Here is a 24,708-nt window from a genome sequence, read left to right as displayed (position 1 = left end):
TGGAGTTCCACAGCAGGAGCGATCCCAGAGTAACTGTCAGGATCGCATCCCCCTGGATATTCAGGGTCATATATTTTTAGTTATCCTGGTGTCTAACTCTCACACATAAATAAAACAGGGAATTCCTGGAAATACGCTGCAGGTCTTTCTTTATCTGGAGATCAAGTGTCTGTTGTATAATTGTACCAGCAGTTAACAGGCTCCTGTGAACTCCTCCATCTGCTATTTTAATGCAGACTTTAACCAATTTATTTTAAACAGGTATATTTTAAATCAGTTAACACCTGCCTTAAAATGGTAGACTCTCGATTGTCACACAAATACATTAAGGTTTTGTAGAATAATTACCACAATCATTTTCAGACTGGAAACCTAAACCTGCTGTTTCACTTTCAGTCAGGAACAGATCACAGTTTTACACCAATATCTGATTTGACAGCACGTTTCCAGCATTCACCGTTGTTCTTCCTGACTCAACACAGTTGTAAAGGAGCCTTCTGTTCCGTGCCCAGGAGCTCTGAACCATGGAAGAGAGCGGCTGGGACACATTTCTTACAGGCCTCAGGATTAACCCACACGGGGACTTTGGTGTCAGTGAAAAGAGACAAGAAAGACCAAAGTGCCATTTGTCCCTCTCAGTGTGATCCTGAAGGACTATGTTCAGGCTGAAGTTCTGTTCCTGCCGTACGATCCTCCCCCCAGATTGTCCTTTCTGAGCTCCAGCCAGGTGATGCTAAACACTCAGGTGGGAAAGACAAAAATCTATAACAGTGTATTTAAAACAAAACTGATTTATTTGACATTTGTCTGTATAGTAAACTCCAGCCACGTTATAGGGATTATTCACATCAGCAGAAACAAACCCCAACTTTCAGAATAGAAAAGTTATGTCACAGAAGGAGGCCATTCAACCCATCATGCCTGCACTGACCGTTAAGAGTTATCCAGCCTAATCCCACTTTCCAGTTCTTGGTCTGTAGCCTCGTAGGTTACGGCTCCTCAATTGCAAATCCAAGTACTTTTTAAATGTGATGAGGATTGCTGCATCTATCACCCTTTCAGACAGTGAGTTCCAGACACCAACCCCCCCAACCCTCTGGGTGAAAAGATTTCTCAACTGTCTTCCAATCCTCTGCCAATTTCTGCAAATTTATGTCCCCTGGTCATTGACCTCTCTGATAATGGAAACAGCTCCTTCCTATCCACTCTATCACAGCTCCTCATAATTTTATAAACCTCAGCCTCTTCCATCGCAAAGAAAACAACCCTAGCCTAACCAATCTTTCCTCACAGCTAAACTTCTCCAATCCTGGCAACATCCTTGTAAATCTCCTCTGTACCCTCTCTAATGCAATCACATTCTTCCTGTAACGCGGTGAACAGAACTGCACACAGTACTCCAGCTGAGGCCTAACCAGCGTTTTATACAGTTCCAGCATAACCTCCCATCTCTTATATCCTATGCCTCATCCAATAAAAGCAAGCATCACATATGTCTTCTTAACCACCTTATCTGCCTGTCCAGCCACCTTCAGGGATCTGTGGACATGCACTCCAAGGTCCCTCTGTTCCTCTACACTCCTCAGTATCCTACCATTTATTGTGTATTCCCTTGCCTTTTTCACCCTCCCCAAATGTATTACCTCACACTTCTCTGGATTGAATTCCATTTGTCATTTCACAGAATCATAGAATTGTTACAGTGCAGAAGGCCCATCGTGTCTGCATCAGATCTTTGAAATAGCAATTCATCTAGTGTCATTGCCCTGCCTTCTACCCCTAACCCTTCACATTCTTCCTTTCATATAACAGTCTAATTCCCTTTTGAATACTTCAATTGAACCTGCCTCCACCACACTCTCAGGCAGTGCATTCCAGACCTTAACCACTTGCTGCATGAAAAAGGTTTTCCTCATGTCACTTCTGCCTCTTTTTATTTAGAGATACAGCACTGAAACAGGCCCTTCGGCCCACCGAGTCTGTGCCGACCAAGAACCACCCATTTATACTAACCCTACAGTAATCCCATATTCCCTCCCACCTACCTACACTAGGGGCAATTTACAACGGCCAATTTACCTATCACCTGCAAGTCTTTGGCGGTGGTGGAAACCGGAGCACCCGGCGAAAACCCACGCGGTCACAGGGAGAACTTGCAAACTCCACACAGGCAGTACCCAGAATCCAACCTGGGTCCCTGGAGCTGTGAGGCTGCAGTGCTAACCACTGTGCCTTCTCTTGCCCTTTGCTTTAAATCAGTGCCCTCTCTTGCCCTTTGCTTTAAATCTGTGCCCTCTCATTCTCGATCCTTTCATGAGTGGGAACAGTTTCTCCCTATTTACTCTGTCCAGACATCTCATGATTTTGAATACCTCTATCAAATCACCTCTCAGTCTTCTCTTCTCCAAGGAAAACAGTCCTAACTTCTCGAATCTATTTTCGTAACTGAAGTTCCTCATTCTTTGAACCATTCTTGTGAATCTTTTCTGCATTCTCTCCAATGCCCTCATATCTTTCCTAAAGTGTGGCGCCCAGAACTGGATGCAATACCACTGCCAGCGGAGGTTGAACTAGTGTCTTGTACAAGTTCAACATAACCTCCTTGCTCTTGTACTCTATGCCCCTATTAATAAAGCCCAGGATACTGTATACTTTATTAACTGCTCTCTCAACCCTGTCCTGTCACCTTCAGTGACTTATGCACATATACACTCAAGTCCCTCTGCTCCTGCATGCCCTTTAGAATTGTACCCGTTGTTTTACATTCTCTCTCCATGTTCTTCCTACCAAATCACTTCACATTTCACTGTATTGAACTTCATCTGCCACCTGTCTGCCCATTCCACTAACTTGTCTATGACCTTTTGAAGTTCTACACTATCCTCCTCACAGTTCACAATGCTTCCAAGTTTTGTATCATCTGCAAACTTTGAAATTGTGCTATTACACCAAGGCCCAAGTCACTAAATATATATCAGGAAAGGCAAGGGTCCCAACACTCACCCCTGAGGAACTGCATTACAAACCTTCCTCCAGCCTGAAAATCGTCCAATAACCACCACACTTTGTTTCCTGTCACTCAGCCAATTCCGTATCCATGTTCCTACCGTCCCTTTTATTCCATGAGCTATAACTGTGCTCACCAGTCTGTTGTGTGGCACTGTATCAAACGCCTTTTGAAAGTCCATGTACACCACCACAATAGCATTGCCCTCATCAGCCCTCTCTGTTACCTACTCAAAAAACTGTAGAAGGTTAGTTAAACATGATTTTCCCTTAAGAAATCCATGCTGGCTTTCTTTAATTAACCCGGCTGCCTACCTGACCAGTTCATTGATATCTTCCTGCAGTCTACACATTTCTTCCTCACTGTCAACCACATGGCCACTTTTTGTCTCATCTGCAAATTATCTGTCTCATTCTTAATTATGCCCCCTACTTTGAAGTCTAAATCATTGATGAATAATACAAAAAGCAAGGGATCTGGTACTGAGCCCTGTGGAACCCCACGGGAAACAGGCTTCCAGTCATGATTCAGTTCTGGATGTGATCAACACAGCAATAACAGCAGAATCCAACCCCTGCAGTTATATGTGAACTCGCTGGTGTCTCAGCGGGTGGGATAACCGAGTGAATCCCTTTCCACGCTCGGAGCAGGTGAATGGCCTCTACCCAGTGTGAGTGTGTTGGTGTGTCTGCAGATTGTTTCCTTTTGAAGCTCTTCTCACAGTCAGAACATTTAAACGGCCTCTCCCCAGTGTGAACTTGTTGGTGTCTCAGCAGGTTGGATGCTTTCGTGAATCCTTTCTCACATTCAGAGCAGGTGAATGGCCTAGCCCCAGTGTCAGTGCGTTGGTGTGTCTGTAGACCACTTTTCCCTTTAAAGTTCTTCTCACAGTCATAACATTTAAATGGCCTCTCCCAATTGTGAACTAGCTGATGTCTCAGCAGGGGTGGATGACTGACTTCCCACACATGGAGAAGGTGAACAGCCTCTCCCCAGTGTGAGTTTGTCCATGAATTTCTAGCTGGGATGGGCAATTGAATACCTTCCCACAGTCCCCACATTTCCACTGTTTCTCTGTGGTGCAGGTGTCCTTGTGCCTCTCCAGGTTGGGTGATCAGTTGAAGCCTCATCTACACATAGAATACCTCAATGGTTTCTCCCCGCTGTCAATGGTGTGATGTTTTTTCAGACTCTGTAACTAGTGAAAGGTCTTTCCATAGTCAGTGCACTGGAACACTTTCACTCGGGTATGTGTCTCAGTTTGTTTCCAGTCACACTGATGTTTGAAATCTTTTCGCACAGTCAGAATAGACAAAAGTCTCTCCTTCCACATTCAAAAGCCGATGATATTCAAGTTCTGATGAATCGAGTGACTGTCAGATCTTGATATGATTTTGAGCTTGACATTTCCATCTGCAAATCCTCCCATTCTTAGACCCTGTAAAAGGAGTTTACAAAAGCCATCACGGTGAGCCAAAATAGAAATTCACAACATTCTCCCCTTCTGCCTCCTGATCCAGGATGGTCATGCATGCGCCCTGTTGCACATTCCCCTCCAATCTACCGCTCTTGACAATCTCGCATTGGAATTTTTGGGGGAGGAGGAAAGGAACTTTATACATCTGCAACTCCAGACATGCAACATCCACAAGATAAAAGGACTCAGAAAGCAGTGCATTGGAACACCATCACCTCCAAGTTTCCCTAAATGACAGATTATCCTGAGTTGGACATACATCACTGTTCCTTCATCATCACGAGGTGAAAATCCTCCAACATCTTCCCTAACGCCATTGTGGAAGCACCTTCACCTCAGGGACTGCAGCGGTTCAAGAAGGGCCCACCATCACCTTATCAAGGGGCAACTGGGGATTGGCAATATATGCCGGTCTGGCTAGTGACACCCATATCCCAAGAATGAATTTTAAAAATCTGTATATGTAAAATGGACTAAAAGCCTCTATAGAAATACTTGTTATTGAAACAATACTCTTTTACATTGCACTGAGACTGTCTGCTCAGCAACCTCATCTCTCCTGGAATCTGCCTCTCTTGACAGTCTCACATTGGAAATGGTTGGGCCTGACTGGTATTCGAGTTCAACCCAGCAGCTTCTCCTCCATCTCCACTCCTGCGCCATCTGATGCAACGAAAAAGACGTACACAGGAGCTCAAGGACTGACTTCCACATCCAAATCCTACCCCGATACAAATCAGTTCTCAATTGCTCTGTCAATGTAAGTCAGGGACCAATTTCCACATCCAACACCCACCATCTGTGCGTCAACCACTGTTCCGCATGCTCCAAAAACTTTTCGGCAGTGCACCTGCGTACTCGGTACTTGAAGCTCCTGCCAGCAATCTCTGACCTGGCAGCTATTTATTTTATTTAGATACAGCACTGAAAGAGGCCCTTCAGCCCGAGTCTGTGCCGACCATCAACCACCCATTTATACTAATCCTACATTAATCCCATATTTCTACCACATCCCCACCTTCCCTCAATTCCCCTACCTATACTAGGGGAAATTTATAATGGCCAATTTACCTATCAACCCGCAAGTCTTCAGCTGTGGGAGGAAACCGGAGCACCCGGCAAAAACCCACGCAGTCACAGGGAGAACTTGCAAACTCCACACAGGCAGTACCCAGAATTGAACCCGGGTCGCTGGAGCTGTGAGGCTGTGGTGCTAACCACTGCGCTGCCCTAATGTCCATTCATAATGTCCGCCCGATTGACGGCGGCTCCCGACCAATAGCAAGAGGGGGAGGGACAGGAGCTCTGAGTCGCTCCGATTGCTTGGAGGACCCCAGCCCGCTCAGTCCTCCAGTCCCGCCCCCGCCCTTCATATTGGTCCTGAACTGCCGTTAATCAGCTGGGCCGGCGGTGTGAGCCGAGCATGCGCGGCCGGTAGGAGGAATGGGGGAATTTGACTGACAGGCCTGGGCAGGGGGATATGAGGGCAGGCACACACCCTGCTGCCCCTTTTCCTCCTGGGATGTTTTATTGGAGTCGTGTTGGTGAGTCTTTCTAAACGCTGTCTCCTTATCCCGGTAATGTCAGTGGATTGTAGGTTGCTGTAAGTGTTAAACTATATTGCCTCTCCTCAGAGCAGTATGTAAGAGGATGCATACGCGGCCATCCTGAGCCAGGAAGCAGGAGGAGAGAATGTTGTCTGTTCAAAAGCTTTCAAATGTAAATGCGATTAGAAAAGCACTGAGCCAAACACACCCAAGTGAAAGTGTTCCAGTGCAATGACTGTGGAAAGAGCTTTCACCAGTTACACAGCCTGAAAACACATCACACCATTCACAGTAGGAAGAAACCATACATGTGTTTTGATTGTGGATGAGGCATCAATTGATCATCAAACCGGGAGAGACACAAGGACACCTTCACCACGGAAACGTGGGAAGGGATTCAATTACCCATCCAGGCTGGAAACTCATCAATGCACTCACACTGGGGAGAGGCCAATCTCCTGCTCCGTGTGTGGGAAGGGATTTACATGTTCATCCGGCCTCTGTACCCACCAGCGAGTTCACACTGTGGAACGACCTTTTAAATGTTATGACTGTGAGAAGAGCTTTAAAAAGATAACAGATCTGCAGCCACACCAACGCACTCACACTGGGGACAGGCCATTCACCTGCTGAGTGTGGGAACGATTCACTCATTTATCCAGCCTTCTGACACACTAGCGAGTTTACATTAGGGAGAGACTGTTTACATGTTCTGACTGTGAAAAGAAATTTAAAAGGAGAAGGGATCTACAGACACACGAGCGAACTCACACTGGGAGGGGCCAGTCACTTGTTCCGAGTTTGGAAAGAGATTCGCTCATTCATCTGCCCTGAAGAGACACCAGCGAGTTCAAAATGAGACACCGTGCACCTGCTCCATGTGGGGGAAGGGATTCACTCGGTCCTTTCACCTGCTGAGACAGCAGTGATTTTACATATAACTGGAGGTGTTGGATTCTGCTGTTAATCATATCCGGAACTGAACCATGACTGGAAGCCTGTTTTCAGTGGAGTTCTACAGGGCTCAGTACCAGATCCTTTGCTTTTTGTGGTACAGTAAAAGCTTTGTTATCTGGAATGTGTCTGACCCGAGAGGTGCCGGGTAATCAAATTCCAGTTAATGAAGAGTTGGGTTATCAAGGCAACACAATAGTTTTAATTTTAATAGAAATGATTACATGCAAAGAACAAGAAAATGTACAATACAGAAATCTTGAATCTGTAATGATACATAGAACAGTAAACTTAATGCATAAATTACACTAAAACTGACAAAATCTGTACTGAGCCTATGGCAAGCCCTGGGAGCTTTCCTGAAAAGATTTGGGATATCAGTTTGCCTACTGACCTCATGTCTTTTTTGCATGAAAATAGAGTGCAAAATATGTAGCTGCATAAACTCTTGTGCAGAATAACAAGTCTGCCTTTCAGTAAATTTGATTCATGTATCAAATGCTGAAGCAGCATTAGCCCAAGTTATTTTCTGTTCCTCACTAAAATCTTCTTCTGCAGAGTCTTCTTCAGTTTCCTTAGACTTCTCAGCATTCAGGACTCTCATTATTTCCACATCACTAACAACATGTGTCACTTCAACCTCCTTGTCAACTTCAACCCAATCTTCTACATCATTTTCACTAAGCTGCTTGATTGGGTTTGTAGAAGAAACATCCCTCAGACTGTCAGGAATTTGTGATTTTTTATATTTTTATGGTGAACATTAAAGCCTTCAAATTCCTCTTCATCAGAAGACACTTCTGCAAATATAACACTGGGCCACAGTTTTCTCCAAGCCCTCCTTAATGTTTCACCTTTAACCAAATTCCATGTACAAGTCACATTGAAAATTACATCTTTAATATTATAATTTGATTGGAAGTTTTGGATTGGGCCTTCATGATTGATTAACTTTCTTAGGAAATCTCTCCTGTAAAAACATTTCATATCCAGGATGATGCCCTGCACCATTGGTTGAATCAATGAGGCAACATTTGGCAGACAGGAAGATGGTAAAAATATTACCAGACACGAACTTCGATTCATGAGGGTGAGCTCAACAATTGTTGAATAAAAGAATAGCTTTGCTATCTTCAGGTTTACTTTTGTTTCTAAAATCTTCTTTTACTGCAGGTATAAAAACAGCGAAACTAATCATAAAAGATGTCCCTCCATATATTACTTTATGCTTTTTAATCACAGTTAAATGTTTTACACCTTTAAATGCAATTGGATGATTATATTTGCCAGAACCAAAAGCTTAACTCAGTGAATTCCCATGGCATTAGCTTATGCAAGCAGAGTTATTGTCTTTATTTTGCTTAAAACCTGCAGCATTAGATTCACTTGCACCAACTAGGGAAGAATTAGGCAAACAGTGCCAAAATAGGCCTGCTTGATGCGTTATAAATTTGTTCCATGCATAATCATTTTCAGTAACTAATTTGTTGAAGAAATCACAATACTTTTCTGCAGCCTCATGGTCAGCTGATTTTTGTTCACCGGTTATATCTAGCCTTCTTATGCCATGCTGCTCTTCACAGCAAGAAAGCCATCCATGGGAAAATGCACATGGTTCAGTCAATTCCATTGGCTTATGAAAGTCTTTTGCCTTTGCAACACGCATTGGGCCTGAGACTGGGGCATCCTCTGAGCATTTCAACAAAAACTATTCATACAACACACTGTCTAGCTGCTCTAATTTAGGTTCATGTAGAGGACGGTGTTGTTCCACAGCTTTATTAGTCTCAGAACCAGCAAAGAATTTCAACAACTGGTCCTTTTGATCCTAGATGTTGTATATGGTTGATCAACCAACATTATATTCATTCATCAACACATTACAGTTTTCATCTTTTTTCAAGACGCCTGCAAATGTCTATTTTCTGCTGTAGCATCAACACAACCCTTTTCCACTTTCCCCCTTTTCCTGTCAATGTTTTATTGGATGCCATACTGGGTGGATGGGGAGATAAAGGACAACACTGCATAAGCACAGATGGACTGCCAACAGCACCACTAAGATGACTATCAGCAGCATCACTAACTACAGTACAGTAATGACCAGAACAGTCGGCTGCACTCGGGAAAATTCAGCATTGGGAGAAAATCTTGGAAGTTTTTGGAAATTCCGGATAATGGAACTTTTGGGTTGGTAAAATGCCAGTTAACAAAGATTTTACTCTGTATATCAACGCTTTAGACTTAAATGTAGGGAGCGTGATTAAGAAGTTTACAGATGAGACAAAATTGACAGTGAGGAAGAAAGCTGCAGATTGCAGGAAGTTATCAATGAACTAGTCAGTTGGGCAGAAAATGACCAATGGAGTTCAATCTGGAGAAGTGTGGAGGGCAAACAAAGCAAGAGAAAACAAAATAAATGGTAGGATACTGAGAAGTGTAGAGGAACCTTGGAGTGCATGTACTCAAATTCCTGAAGGTGGCTGCACAGGTAGATAAGGTGGTTAAGAATGCATACGTGATGCTTGCTTTTATTGGCCAAGGCAGAGGATACAAGAGCTGGGAGATTATACTGGAACTGTATAAAACACTGGTTAGGCCACAGCTGGAGTACTGCGTGCAGTTCTGGTCACTGCATTACAGGAAGAATGTGATTGCATTAGAGAGGGTACAGAGGAGATTTACAAGGATGTTGCCAGAATTGGAGAATTTTAGCTGTGAGGAAAGATTGGTTAGGCTAGGGTTGTTTTCTTTGGAAAAGAGGCAGCTGAGGTTTATAAAGTTATGAGGGGTTGAGATAGAGTGGATAGGAAGGAGCTATTTTCATTATCAGAGAGATTAATAACCAGGGGACATAAATTTAAAGTAATTGGCAGAAGGATTGGAAGACAGTTGAGAAATCTTTTCACCCAGAGGGTTGGTGTTTGGAACTCACTGTCTGAAAGGGTGATCGAGGCAGCAACACTCATCACATTTAAAAAATACTTGGATATGCAATTGAGGAGCCGTAACCTACGAGGCTACAAACCAAGAGCTGGAAAGTGGGATTAGGCTGGATAACTCTTAATGGCCAGTGTGGACATGATGGGCTGAATGGCCTCTGTGTCAGAACATTTCTACGTTTCTATTTGAACATTTGGCCTTTCTTTCTACTGATGTGAATAATCCCTATAACTTGGCTGGAGTTTAATATTATGGTTAAATATTTTTAAAATCAGCTTTGTTTTAAACACACTGTTGTAGATTTTTGTCTTTCCCACCCGAGTGTTTAGCATCACCCAGCTGGAGCTCAGAAAGGACAATCTGGGGGGAGGATCGTACGGCAGGAACAGAACTTCAGCCTGAACACAGTTCGTCAGGATCACACTGAGAGGGACAAACGACACTTTGGTCTTCCTCATCTCTCTTCACCGACAGCAAAGTCATCATGTGGGTTAATCCTGAGGCCTGTAAGAAAAAAATGTCCTAGCCGTCTTCCTGTAATGCAGCGACCAGAACTGCTCACAGTACTCCAGCTGTGGTCTAACCAATGTTTTATACAGTTCCAGGAGAATCTCCGAGTTTTTATTTCCTATGCCTCAGCCAATAAAAGAAAGCATCACCTATGCCTTCTTAACCACCTTACTGACCTGTCCAGCCCCCTTCAGGAATTTGTGGACATGCACTCCATGTTTAAGAGCTCCTGGGCACAGAACAGAAGGCTCCTTTACAACTGTGTTTCGAGTCAGGAAGAACAACGGTGAATGCTGGAAACGTGCTGTTAAATCAGAGACTGGTGTAAAACTGTGATCTGTTCCTGACTGAAAGTGAAACGGCAGGTTTAAATTTCCAGGTTGAAAATGACTGTGATTATTCTACAAAACTTTAATGTATGCGTGTGACAGTTGAGAGTCTACCATTTTAATGCAGGTGATAACTCATTTAAAACAAACCTGTTTAAATTAAATTGGTTAAAGTCTGCATTAAAATAGCAGATGGAGGAGTTCACAGGAGCCTGTTAACTGCTGGCAAATATACAACAGACATTTGATCTCCAGATAAAGGAGGACCTGCAGCGTGTTTCCAGGAATTCCCTGTTTTATTGATGTGTGAATGTTAGACACCAGGATTACTAAAAATACATGACCCGGAATATCCAGGGGGGTGTAATCCTGACAGTTACTGCAGGATCACGTCCGCTGTGGAACTCCACCATTGACCCTGCTGAAGGTTGTAGGCTCAGGGAGTGGGGCCTCCAGGCGTGGACTGTAAGAAAGCTGGGTTTCAGTATCCTTGGTGAGGAACCAGAGGAAAGCTTACTAAGGAACTGTCTGGGGTTTTACTGGTCAGTGTAGGTCTAGGGGTTAATGATGTCTGACTCCTCGAACCATACAGTCAGACTCATATAGCACAGAAACAGGCCCTTCGGTCTATCGTGTCTGTGCCGGCCATCAAACATCTACCTATTCTAATCCCATTTTCCAGCACTTGGCCTGTAGCCTTGGATGATGCATCTTACATTGAACCCAGTTTGGAATATTGTGGAATATTGGATTAAGTCCAGGAGAATAGGGGCAAATATCACCCACAACTGAGGGAGACAAAAGCAGAATATTAAACTCTAGCCTAGTTGTAGGCGTTATTAACATCAGCAGAAACAAGCACTGTCAGAATGAACATGATTCAGTTCTGGATGTGATTAACAGCAGCAATAACAAAATCCAATCCCTGCAGTCATTTGTGAACTCGCTGGTGTGTCAGCAGGTTTGATGAATTATTGAATCTGTTTCCACACATGGAGCAGGTGAATGGCCTCTCCCCAGTGTGAACCCGCTGGTGTTGCATCAAGTAGTTTCTGCTTTTAAAGCTCTTCTCACAGTTGGAACATTGAAAAGGTTTTTGATCAGTGTGAACAAGTTGGTGCGTCAGCAGAGAGGATAACTGAGTGAATCCCTTCCCACACACGGAGCAAGTGAATGGCCTCTCCCCAGTGTGAAGTCGCTGGTGTGTCAGCAGGTTGGATGCATTGGTGAATCCCTTCCCACAATCAGAGCAGGTGAACAGTCTCTCCCCGGTGTGAGTGCGTTGGTGTTTCAGCAGATCATTTCTGCTTTTAAAGCTCTTCTCACAGTCAGAACAATTAAAAGGTCTCTGATCAGTGTGAACAAGTTTGTGTGTCAGCAGGTGGGATAACTGAATGAATCCCTTCCCACACACAGAGCAGGTGAACGGCCTCTCCCCGGTGTGAACTCGCTTGTGTGCCAGCAGGTGGGATGGATAAGTGAATCCCTTCCCACATTCAGAGCAGGTGAATGGCCTCTCCCCGGTGTGAGTGCGTTGGTGTGCCAGCAGGTTCGATGACCGAGTGAATCCCTTCCCACACACGGAGCAGGTGAACGGCTTCTCCCCAGTGTGAGTGCGTTGGTGTCTCAGCAGCTCATTTCTGCTTTTAAAGCCCTTCTCGCAGTCAGAACATTTAAAAGGTCGCTGATCAGTGTGAACTCGCTGGTGTGTCAGCAGATCAGATGACTGAGTGAATCCCTTCCCACACATGGAGCAGGTGAACGGCCTCTCCCCAGTGTGTCTGCGTCGATGAGTTTCCAGTTCAGATGGGTAACTGAATCCTTTCCCACAGTCCCCACATTTCCACGGTTTCTCCATGGCAGGGGTGTCAGTGTCTCTCCAGGTTGGATGATCAGTTGAAGCCCCGTTCACACACCGTACACATGTACGGTTTCTCCCCACTGTTAATGGTGCGATGTTTTTTCAGGCTGTGAGACGGTTAAAGCCCTTTCCACAGTCAGTCACTGGAACACTCTCACTCGGGTGTGTGTGTGTCTCTCGGCGCTTTTCCAGTCACACTGATGTTTGAGATCTTTTCCCACAGACAGAACAGACAAACATTTCTCCTTCCACATTCAAAGGCTGATGATATTCAGGTCCTGATGAATCGAGTGACTGTCAGATCTCTATGCAATGTTTGGTTTGAGTGTTATGTCTGTAAATCCTTCCTTTCTAATACCCTGTCAAAGGAGTTTACAAAAATCACCACTGTCAGTACAGGATAGAAATTCAGAACAGACAATTCGAGCTTCAATGGAACATATTTTCCTCTCTTGTTCCCCCAAAGCTGTAAATCCCCATTCCAGACACTCTCCCTCCTCCCTGTGCTGAAATCCAAACCCATTGCACCATCTGCAGCATTTCTTTCCTCCACTGCCAGTTCTCTCCCTCCTCTACTCAATCATCCCACCTGCTGAGACACCTGCACGTTCAGACGGAAAGGCCGTTCACCTGCTCCGTGTGTGGGAAGGGATTCACTCGGTCATCCATCCTGCTGAAACACCAGCAAGTTCATAGGTGACTGCAGGGGTTGGATTCTGTTATTATTGCTGCTGTTAAATCACATCCAGGGCTGAACCTATTCATTTTGATAGTTGGGGTTTGTTTCTGCTGGCAATAACCCCTATAACTGGGCTGGAGTTTAATAATCTGGATAGATGTCAAATAAATCTTGATTTCTTCAAGGGAAGAGAGACTAATTGATCAGCCAGGATCGAATTGAATGGTGCAGCAGGCTCAAGGGCTGAATGGCCTACTCCAATTTTTATGTACCTTCTCCCCAAACTCCCCCCACACTCTAGCTCTGCTCAAGTGCTGGTTTCCTATTGCAGTGCCTTCTCCCTAGATCTCCCATGACTTTCCATTCATCAGCTGTATTTGAGCCCAAGTTTATTAGGGACATAGAATCAGGAGTCGGCTATTTAGCCCCTCGAGCCTCTGCCATTCAATGAGATCATGGCTGATCTGTAACTTAACTCCATTTTATCCAAATATTGTTTTATTACTGACTTCCCCTGTCTGTAACAATGCAATTTAAAAATAACTTTCATTTACATCATACCTTTAAGATAGGGAAGTGTCCCGAGCAGCATCTCAGAGCATAAACTGACAAATCAGACAAAAACTGACACTGAACTAAAGGAGGGTAATTAGGAATACTGACTAAAAGCTTGGTCAAAGATGTAGATTTTTAGGAGGGTTTTAAAGGAGGAGCGATGTGGACCGTCAGAGAGGTACAGGGAAGGAATTCCAGAGCTTAGGGTTGATGACCGAAGGCACAGCCAATGGGACAGAGGCCAGAGTTGGAGGAATGCAGAGTTCTCTGAGGGTTGTACAGCTGGAGGAGGTTACAGATGTAGGGAGGGGTGAGGCCTTGAAGGGATTTGAACCAGAGATGAGAATTTTAAAATAGAGGCATTGGTGGAGCTGGAGCCATTGTAGATCAGTGAGCACAGTAGTGATGGATGAGTGGGACTTTGTGATGGTTGGGGTAAAAGGCAGCAGAGTTTGGATGAGCTGAGGTTTATGCAGGGTAGAGGTCAGTGAGAAGAGCATTAGAATAGACAAGCAGGCTGACAACACAAACACTGAAGGCTCAAGAGAGGTGGTGGTGATGCAGAGATGTGTGTCATCAGCGTACATATGGAACCTGACGTCTCTCTTCGGATGAAGGCACCAGGGGGCAGCAGATAGATGGGGGATAGAAGGGGCCATCGATAGATCCTTGGGAAACTCAAAAGGTAATGGGGTGAGAAGAGAAGCCATTGCTAGAGATTCTATGGCTATGATTGAATATGTCTGATATGGAGCCAAGTAAAGTCAGTCCCACTCAGCTGGACAATGGAGGAGAGGCCTTGGAGGATGGTGTGGTTGACTGGGAGGTCAAGAAATCTAAAGAGGGATAGTGTCCCATAGACACAGAGGATGTCCTTTGTGGGATGGATTCGAGTGTTTCAGTGCTGTGGCAGGGACGGAAACCTGATTGGAAAGGTTCAAACATGGAGTTACGGGAAGCATGGGCACGTATTTGGGAGGCATAGAGACATTCAGTGACTATGGAGAGGAATCAGAGGTTGAAGATGAGGTGGTAGTTTACAAGGATTGAGGAGTTGTGGGTGGGGCTTTTGAGGAGGTGAGTGAAATTGACAGTTTTAAAAAGGAGCAGGAAATACTCGAGGAAAGGGAACTGTTTCCAATGTCAGTTAGCACAGGGCCAGGAAGGGAAGTTGGTTGATGAGCAGTTTAGTGGGAATGGGGGCGAGAGAGAAGGAGGTGGGTCTCATGGATAAGATGAGCTTGGAGAGGACATGATGGGAGAGAAACCAGACAAAGACACACGTTCAGGGTGAGGGAAGAGGGAACCTCAGGGGATGTTTAGTTTGGTGGAGAAGAGGATGCAGCTGAATGGATGGTCTCAGTATTAGAGTCATAGAATTATACAGCAAAGAAACAAGCCATTCGGCCCAACGCATCTGCGCCGACCATCAAGCACCCATCCAATCTAATCCAATTTTCCCGCACGTGGCCCATGGCCTTATATGCTATGGCGTTTCAAGTGCTCATCTAAATACTTCTTAAATGTTATGAGGGTTCCTGCCTCTACCACCCCTTCAGGCAGTGTGTTCCAGGTTCCAACCACCCTCTGGGTGAAAACATTTTTCCTCAACTCCACTCTAAACCTCCTGCCCCTTACCTTAAATCTATGCCCCCTGGTTATTGACCCCGCTGCTAAGGGAAAAAGTTTCTTCCTATCTATCCTATCAATGCCCCTCATAATTTTGTATCAAAGTGACAAAGAAATCCATGAGCTCCTTGCACTTGTTTGAGATCAGGAGAGAGGAGTTTAGGGACACGGTCGTGGTGAAAAGAAGCTGGGGTTATCTTTGCTTTCAGGAATGATCCTGAAATAGTGAGCAGTTTTGGCAGAGGAGAGCAGGGCCAGATAGAGCTTGATGTGTGGTGCAGCCGGCTCTGGTAATGAATGGCCAAACCAGCTGCGTGCCAGATACGGTCAAATCTGAGTTCCTTAAAATGTGAGTGTTGAGGGGTACAATATGATAGTATGATAGTCATTTACGGCACAGGAGGCGGCAATTCAGCCCATCAAGTCCTTGCCGGCACTCCATAGAGCTATGCTGTCAGTCCCGCTCTAAACTCAATCCCTGTCACCCTGCAAGTCCATTTATCTCAGGTGGCCATCCAACTTCCTCTTTAAGACATCGAGTATCTCTGCTTCCACCACCCTAGTGGCAGCGAGTTCCAGGTCATTACCACTCGCTGCACAAAACAAGTGCTTCCTCATATTCCCTTGCATCTATTGCCCAAAACCTTCAATCTGTGTCCTCTCGTCAGAGTCATACAGCAAAGAAACAGGCCCTTCGGCCCACCGTGTCCATGCCGACCATCTATGCTAATCCTATTTTCCAGCACTTGTCCCATAGCCTTGCATGCTATGAAGTTTCAAGTGCTCGTCTAAATACTTCTTAAACGTTGATGGTTCCTGCCTCCGCCACCCCTTCAGGCAATATGGTCCAGATTCCAACCACCCTCTGGGCGAAAATTTTTTTCCTCAACTCCTCTAAACCTCCTGCCTCTTACCTGAAATCTATGCCCCCTGGTTATTTATCCCTCCGCTAAGGGAGAAAGTTTCTTCCTATCTACGCCCCTCATAATTTGGTATCCCCTCAATCAGGTCCCCCCTACACTTTCTATCCTCCTCTAGGGCCTCTGCTGGTTTCAGCCCTCTGAATCTGCCATAAGCCTCCTTTTTCTTTCCTTATCCAATCCTCTATATCCCTTGACATTCAGGTTCCCTGGACTTATTGGTCCTCCCCTTCACCTTTACGAGAACATGTTGGCCCTGAACTCTCACTGTTTCCTTTTTGAATGACTCCCACTGGTCTGATGTAGACTTTCCTGCAAGTAGCTGCTCCCAGTCCACTTTGGCCAGATCCTTGTATCATTAGTTAATGGAAACAGCTTTTCCTAGTCTAACTTATCTAAGCCTATAATAATCTGGTACACTTATATTAAATCTCCCCTCAACCTCCTTTGTTCTGAGAACAAACCCAGCTTTCCAACCTAACCTTGTAAATAAAATCCTCCATCCCTGCACTCTCTCAAAGATCCTCACATCCTTCCTCAACTGTGGTGACTAGAATTGGACGCAATACTCCAGTTGGGACCCAACCAGAATTTTATACAGGTTCAGCATAACTTGTCTGCTTTTGTACTCTATGCCTCGATTTATGAAGCCCAAGATCCCATATGCTTTACTAACTAATCTCACAATATGTCCTGCCCCCTTCAAAGATTGATGCACACACACCCCCAGGTCCCTCTGTTCCTGCACACTCTTCAGAATTGTACCATTAAGAATATATTGCCTCTAACTATTCCTTCTGCCAAAATGCATCACCTCACACTTGTCAGTATTAAATTCCATCTGCCATCTGTCTGCCCATTCTGCTAACCCATCTATATCCTGTTGCAGGTGGTTCATATCATCCCCACTATTTGTCTCACCTCCAAGTTTGGCACCATCTGCAAATTTTTGGATTCCACTCTGTATTTCAAGATCCAAGTCATTTACATGTAGCAAAAAAAACTACAGTGTCTACCATCCTCCAGTCTGAAAAGCAACCATTTACTACCACTCACTGTTTTCTATCCTTCAGCCCATTTTTTAATCCAATTGGACACTGACCCTCCTATTTCATGAGCTTCAATTTTCTCAACCAGCTGTTTATGTGGTACCTTATATTGGGCATCAACTCCACTTTCCACCTGCTCCCCATATCCCTTGATTCCTTGAGACACCAAAAATCTGCCTGTCTCAGACTTAAGTATATTCCACAAAGGCATCCACAACTCTCTGTGGTAGAGAATTCCAAAGATTCCACAACCCTTTGAGTGAAGAAATATTTCCTCATTTCTGTCCTAAATGATTGGCCCTCATCCTGAAACACAGTACCCCCGTGTTCTAGGCTCCCCAGCCAGGGGAAATAATCTCTCAGTATCTACCCTGTCAAGCCCCTTCAGAAACTTGAATATTTCAATGGGACCACCTCTCATTCTTCTAAACTTCAGAAAAGATAAGACCCAATTTACTCAGCCTCCAATTATAGGACAACCCTCTCATCCAGGGACCAATTTAGTGAACCTTCACTGTACTGCCTCCACTGCAAGCAGGTCCTTCCTTAGATAAGGCGGCGCAGTGGTTAGCACCGCAGCCTCACAGCTCCAGCGACCCGGGTTCAATTCTGGGTACTGCCTGTGTCTGCGTGGGTTTTCGCCGGGTGCTCCGGTTTCCTCCCACAGCCAAAAGACTTGCAGGTTGATAGGTAAATTGGCCATTATAAATTTCCCCTAGTATAGATATGTGGTAGGGAAATATAGGGACAGTTGGGGATGTGGTAGGAATATTAGTGTAGGATTAGTATAAATGGGTGGTTGATGGTCGGCACGGACTCGGTGGGCCAAAGGGCCTGTTTCAGTGCTGTATCTCTAAACTAAACTAAACTAATTCTACCTTCTGGGTCCCCTCAGAGTCACATCTTCCTGTCCCTGATCATGGACCAAATCTGAAGTACCTAGCCTAAGACTGCCTCCTGAAACAAAGTGCCCAGTGACTTTCCCCTTCCCTGATGTGGCTCAGAGTCTGAATCTCAGACTCCAGCTCATCAACTCTGAGCTGCATCCACCAGCTACCACATGGTACAACTGCAACACATCACCTGCCCTGCCATCTCTATTATGTTTTATCTAACTAATTAGCTTTCAAGTATCCTCCAACACCTGTGTAGGGGCCCTAACAACCCCACAGAAAAAAAACCCTAACAGAAAATCCGGAGCGGAACCCCGTAGGCGGTCATGTGTCACCTTTGGCACGTTACCGGCAGTTCCTGCAGCCATACCAGTGCCAAACGTTGTGCTCTGCACTCCTTTGGACCCCACCAGAAAGGCCGAGAGGGGGGTTTTGACGCTTGGGCAACTCTCAACCTCCATACATTCGCCCAGGCATGCGCCATGGAGAGGTCACTCCATAGTCGCCTCACAGCGACTGAAACAACACGGAAGGCAGCAGTTACGGGTTATAAGTCCAGCTCAATTGGCGTAGAGATTGGGTGCCACGGGTTGCCTTTGTTGGTCTGCAGCACCTGTGGAAGAGCCTGTCACTCTAGAATTGGTCTTTATAGCCACTCCAGACGCTGCTCCACATACCACTGACCACCTCCAGGCGCTTACCCATCGTCCGTCGAGATAAGGAGGCCAAAGAAAGAATGGAGCTTTCAAGTTTAGAAACAAAATTGATAATTTATAGTTATATTAAGTAATTTAATTAGCTAACCTACAAATTTAATACAATACCTATATATCTCACCAGTACCAGTTTAACTATTCCCCCTGTTTAGAAAAGGAAAAGAAAATTAAAACTGACCAATCACCTACCTGCTCCCTAATTGATGCCTCTAGGTTTCAGCTCTCACTGTCTCCAGCTCCCTCTCTGGGATCACTGCTTGTTCTGTAAAAGACCAGAACAGCACCTCCCCCCTCACTGCACTAAATTCCCACATTTAGCAAATTCCCCAGTTCAGCACTCAGTCGAGCAGATCTTTATGCTGCTTACTTTGTGCGTTAACAAAACATCCTGTATTTATACTAGCTAGAATTCCATGGACCCGAGTCAGGCCCTGCTGACTAGGGAACCAGTTCTAACTAGCTACCTAAGGAATTAGATGTGTAGCTGAAAGCAAGCAGCTTGTTTACCACTAAGACTGAAATAAACTACAATTTAATGCTAAAGTTAAGCTAAATGCAAACTTGACTAGATTTTAAGAGATCAACCCTTGAAGCTCCTACACTTACCAAATTCCTGAGTTAAGGACTCTGTCGCGCAGCACTTGGTGCTACTAGTGGTTTTGTTACATTAATCCAGAGGCCATGAGTTCGAATCGCACCATGAATCTGGGAAAAAAAAAGTTGGTTATCAGTAGAAGTGAACATGAAGCTGTTGGATTGCTGAAGAATGTGTATTTACATAGCACCTTTCCCGACCTCAGGGTGTTCCAAAGCACTTTACAGCCAATTAAGCATCTTTAAAATGTGTATTCACTCTTGTAACGTCGCATAACGTGGGCACCCCAAACTGTGCATAGCAAGATCCCACGATTAGCAAAGGGATAAAGGACCGGATAGTCCAGTCTTTCACAATTGGCATAATATTGGTTCGTTAATGCCCCTCGAAAGTTGGAAACCTGCCGACCTGACCCGCTCTGGGTCTGTATATGTGTCTGAAGTCTTACACTAACATGGTTGAATATTAACTGCCCCTGAAGTGGCCGGACGAGCCACTCAGTCGTATGAAACCGGTTCAAGGAGGCGGCCGCCCACCACCAGCACCTTCTCAAGGGGAGACTAGGGACAGGGTAATAAATACCAGCTTTGCCAGTGACGCCCACATCCCAAGAATGAATGAGTAAAAACTTGCAGCCAGTCCTTTCCTCAAAGGGACTGGTGGAAAATCTGAACCTCACCCACTGGAGACACCAAAACCCATCCAAGACCAGTCATTATCAACCAGGTTTTCTCGCACCCATTGCCTCCCCCTCAAAGGCTGTGACGTTAAAATCCCCGTGTTTCAGGTGGCCTCAGTCAGTGTTGTGTCCTCCCCAGGAGAGGGGCCTGCCGGTTGCCGCCTCCCACTCGAGCCCCAGGCTCTCTCCGCGGCCTTGCTCCTGGCCGCTGACCTGCTGCTCAGCTCGAGCTCGATGGCCCACCTCTGCCGGCGCGCGCGCGCCGTTACCATGCTCCGCCTCCGCCCGCCCCCTGGTAACCATGACAACGCCGGCGACCGTTAACCAACTCCCGCCCAAACTTCCCGATAGAAAACGCTCGGCGCGCCTTCGCGCACGCGCACCAGCTGCGGTCAGAGGAGAAATGTCAGACCCCGCCCTCATCACCGCCATCATTGTTGGGGGCAAATCTGCTCCAACGCTACGAGGGAGGCAAAATGAAGCGCCACTGCCCCATGAAAAGATGGACGCCACTCCCAATCAGAACAATCCACAACATTGCTTCTGATCTTTTGGGTACCGTCGAAAAACTATGGCACAGAAGGAAGCCATTCGGCCCGTCGTGTCCGTGCCGGCCGTAAAAACCAGCCGCCCAATCTAATCCCACCTTCCAGCACCTGGTCCATAGCTTTGCGGTTACAGCACTTCAGGTACATGTCCAGGTACCTACTCAAAGAATTGAGGGTTTCTGCCTCCACCACCATTCCTGTCAGTGAATTTCAGACACCCACCACCCTCTGGGTGAAAAAGATTTTCCTCATGTCCCCTCTAATCCTTCTATCAATCACCTTAAATCTGTGCTCCCTGGTAATTGACCTCTCTGCCAGGGGAAACAGGTCCTTCCTTTCTACTCTACCTCGGCCCCTCAATTTTATACACCTCAATTAAGTCATCCCTCAGCCTCCTCTGTTTTAAGGAAAATAACCCTACACTATCCAATTTTTCCTCATAGCTGCAACTTTCAAGCCCTGGCAACATTCTTGTAAATCTCCCCTGTGCTCTCTCCAGAGGAATTATGTCCTTCCTGTAATGTGCTGACCAGTACTGCATGCAATGCTCCAGTTGTGGCCTAACCAGCTTTTTATACAGTTACAGCATTACATCCCTGCTTTTGTATTCTAAACCTCGGCCAATAAAGGAAAGCATTCCATATGCCTTCTTCACCACTCTATCTACCTGTCCTGCCATCTTCGGAAACCTGTGGACATGCACTCCAAGGTCTCTCACTTCTTCTACCCCTCTCAATATCACAAAATCACAGAATAATACAGTGCAGAAGAGGCCCTTCGGCCCATCGAGTCTGCACCGATGCGTTAAAGACACCTGACCTGTCTACCTAATCCCATTTGCCAGCACTTGGCCCATAGCCTTGAATGTTATGACGTGCCAAGTGCTCATCCAGGTACTTTTCAAAGGATGTGAGGCAGCCCACCTCTACCACCCTCCCAGGCAGTGCATTCCAGACCGTCACCACCCTCTGGGTAAAAAGGTTCTTCCTCAAATCCCCCTTAAACCTCCTGCCTCTCACCTTAAACTTGTGTCCCCTCGTAACTGACCCTTCAACAAAGGGGAACAGCTGCTCTCTATCCACCCTGTCCATGCCCCTCATAATCTTGGTCCCCTCAATCAGGTCACCCCTCAGTCTTCTCTGCTCCAGCGAAAACAACCCAAGCCTATCCAACCTCTCTTCATAGCTTAAATGTTCCATCCCAGGCACCATCCTGGTGAATCGCTTCTGCACCCCCTCCAGTGCAATCACATCCGTCCTATAATGTGGCGACCAGAATTGCACACAGTACTCCAGCTGTGGCCTTACCAAAGTTCTATACAACTCCAACATGACCTCCCTGCTTTTGTAATCTATGCCTCGATTAATAAAGGCAAGTGTCCCAAATGCCTTTTTCACTACCCTATTAACCTGCCCTTTTGCCTTCAGAGATCTATGGACAAACACGCCAAGGTCCCTTTGTTCCTCGGAACTTCCCAGTGTCAGGCCATTCATTGAATACTTCCGTGTCACATTACTCCTTCCACAGTGTATCACCTCACACTTTTCAGGGTTAAATTCCATCTGCCACTTTTCTGCCCATTTGACCATCCCGTCTATATCTTCCTGTAACCCAAGACACTCGACCTCACTTAACCACTCGGCCAATCTTTGTGTCATCCGCAAACTTACTGATCCTACCCCCCACATAGTCATCTATGTCGTTTATATAAATGACAAACAATAGGGGACCCAGCATAGATCCCTGTGGTATGCCACTGGACACTGGCTTCCAGTCACTAAAACAGCCGTCTGTCTTCACTTCTGTCTCCTACAGCTAAGCCAATTTTGAATCCACCTTATCAAGTTACCCTGTATCCCATGTGCATTTGCTTTCTTGATAAGTCTCCCATGTGGGACCTTGTCAAAGGCTTTGCTGAAATCCATGTAAACTACATCAACTGCACTACCCTCATCTACACCCCTGGTCACATGCTCAAAAAATTCAATCAAATTTGTTAGGCATGACCTCCCTCTGACAAAGCCATGCTGACTATTCCTAATCAAATTTTGCCTCTCCAAGTGGAGATAGATTCTCTCCTTCAGAAATTTCTCCAATAGTTTCCCTGCCACTGACGTGAGACTCACTGGTCTATAGTTCCCTGGCTTATCTCTGCAACCTTTCTTAAATAGTGGAACCACATTAGCTGTTCTCCAGTCCTCTGGCACCTCCCCCTTGGCCAGAGAGGAATTAAAAATTAGGGTCAGAGCCCCTGCAATCTCCACCCTCGCCTCCCACAGCATCCTGGGACACAAATCGTCCAGAACTGGAGATTTGTCTACTTTTAAGCTTACCAAAACCTCCAGTACCTTGTCACTCCCAATGACAATTTGCTCAAGAACCTCACAGTCTCTCTGAGTTCCATATCTACATCCTCATTCTCTTGGGTGAAGACAGATGTGAAGTATGTGTTCAAAACCCTACCAATGTCCTCTGGCTCCACCCACAGATTTCCCCCTTGGTCCCTAATGGGTCCTACTCATTCCCTGGTTATCCTCTTCCTATTGATATACTTATAGAATATCTTGGGATTTTCCCTACTTTTACCGGACAGAGCTTTCTCATATCCCCTCTTTGCTCTCCTAATTGCTTTCTTAAGCTCCATCCTACACTTTCTGTACTCCACTAATGCTTCCATTCATTTGCTCTCCTTCTATTTGCTAAAAGCCTCTTATCGTACCCTAAATGTTTCTGGTCATCCATGGTTCTCTGGGCTTGTTGATCCTACCCGTTACCCTGGAGGGAACGTGTTGGGCCTGTACCCTCCCCATTTTCTTTTTGAATGCCCCTCACTGCTCTTCTGTAGATCACCTATTAATCACCTATTATTTTTACACACCTCTGCAAATTGCGCATATATTTGCTCCTCAATTTGCCCCTGACTATCTGGGGGTCTATAACAAACACCTAGCAATGTGGCTGTCCCTTTTATATTCCTAAACTCTACCCATAAAGCTTCATTTGATGCCCCCTCCAAGATATCATCTCTCCTTACTGCAGTAACTGACTCCTTAACTAATATTGCAATGCCCCCTCCTCTTTTACCCACTCCTCTGTCTCGCCTGAAGATTCTATATCCCGGGATATTGAGCTGCCAATCCTGCCCCTCCCTCAACCATGTCTCCGTGATGGTTACTATATCACAATTCCACGTGTCAATCCTTGCCCTTATCTCATCCGTTTTACCTGTAATACTCCTGGCATTAAAGTCGAGGCCATCCATCTTGGTCTTACTCCCTTGAAACCTACTTCCGCTGTATTCCCTCTGACTTGTTTGCTTTCCTGTGTTTAGCTGTGTCCCTATTCTGCTAGGATTCTGCGTCCCCTCCCCCTGCCAAATTAGTTTAAACTCCTCCCAACAGTACTAGCAAACCCGCCAGCAAGGATGTTAGTCCCCCTCTGGCTCAGATGCAGACCGTTCCTCTTGTACAGCTCCCACCTTCCCCAGAAACGGTCCCAGTGTTCCAGGAATCTAAAACCCTCCCTCCTGCATGAACCTTTAAGCCACGCATTCAAAGAACAAAGAACAATACAGCATAGGAACAGGCCATTCGGCCCTCCAAGCCTGCCTAACCTAAAACCTTCTGCACTTCCGGGGTCCGTATCCGTCTATTCCCATCCTATTCATGTATTTGTCAAGATGCCTCTTAAACGTCGCTATCGTACCTGCTTCCACCACCTCCCCTGGCAGCAAGTTCCAGGCACTCACCACCCTCTGTGTCAAGAACTTGCCTCGCACATCCCCTCTAAACTTTGCCCCTCGCACCTTAAACCTATG

General features: G+C 45.7%; 2 protein-coding genes and 1 pseudogene across 6 annotated transcripts in view; 1 reads left to right on the top strand and 2 right to left on the bottom strand.

The window, feature by feature from the left end:
* LOC137349170 (zinc finger protein 850-like) overlaps nucleotides 1-24,708 on the top strand; it is a 92,698-nt gene that overhangs the window by 52,589 nt on the left and 15,401 nt on the right. The gene's annotated exons all lie outside the window — the stretch shown is intronic.
* Nucleotides 829-20,613, bottom strand: LOC137349148 (zinc finger protein 774-like). Of its 5 annotated transcripts, none has more exons than XR_010969254.1 (3): nucleotides 20,344-20,595; nucleotides 19,676-19,774; nucleotides 829-4,445 (listed from the first exon to the last, which is right to left on the bottom strand). XR_010969254.1 is itself a non-coding variant. In XM_068014552.1 (3 exons), the coding sequence occupies exon 3, from the start codon at nucleotides 12,623-12,625 to the stop codon at nucleotides 11,699-11,701; it is 927 nt and encodes a 308-aa protein (XP_067870653.1). In that variant the 5' UTR covers nucleotides 12,626-12,987; nucleotides 19,676-19,774; nucleotides 20,557-20,613; the 3' UTR covers nucleotides 11,694-11,698. The 5 variants fall into 5 exon arrangements, 3 of the variants coding, with proteins under 3 accessions (XP_067870653.1, XP_067870651.1, XP_067870652.1); XR_010969255.1 differs by lacking the exon at nucleotides 829-4,445 and adding an exon at nucleotides 7,128-8,152; XM_068014552.1 differs by lacking the exon at nucleotides 829-4,445 and adding an exon at nucleotides 11,694-12,987 and having other exon boundaries at nucleotides 20,557-20,613.
* Nucleotides 8,310-9,015, bottom strand: LOC137349154 (jerky protein homolog; annotated as a pseudogene).

This window comes from Heterodontus francisci, chromosome 34 (genome assembly GCF_036365525.1).
Source record: "Heterodontus francisci isolate sHetFra1 chromosome 34, sHetFra1.hap1, whole genome shotgun sequence".
In the NCBI taxonomy this organism is placed as follows: Eukaryota; Metazoa; Chordata; class Chondrichthyes; order Heterodontiformes; family Heterodontidae; genus Heterodontus; species Heterodontus francisci.
This window is presented reverse-complemented; position numbering and strand designations above follow the sequence as displayed.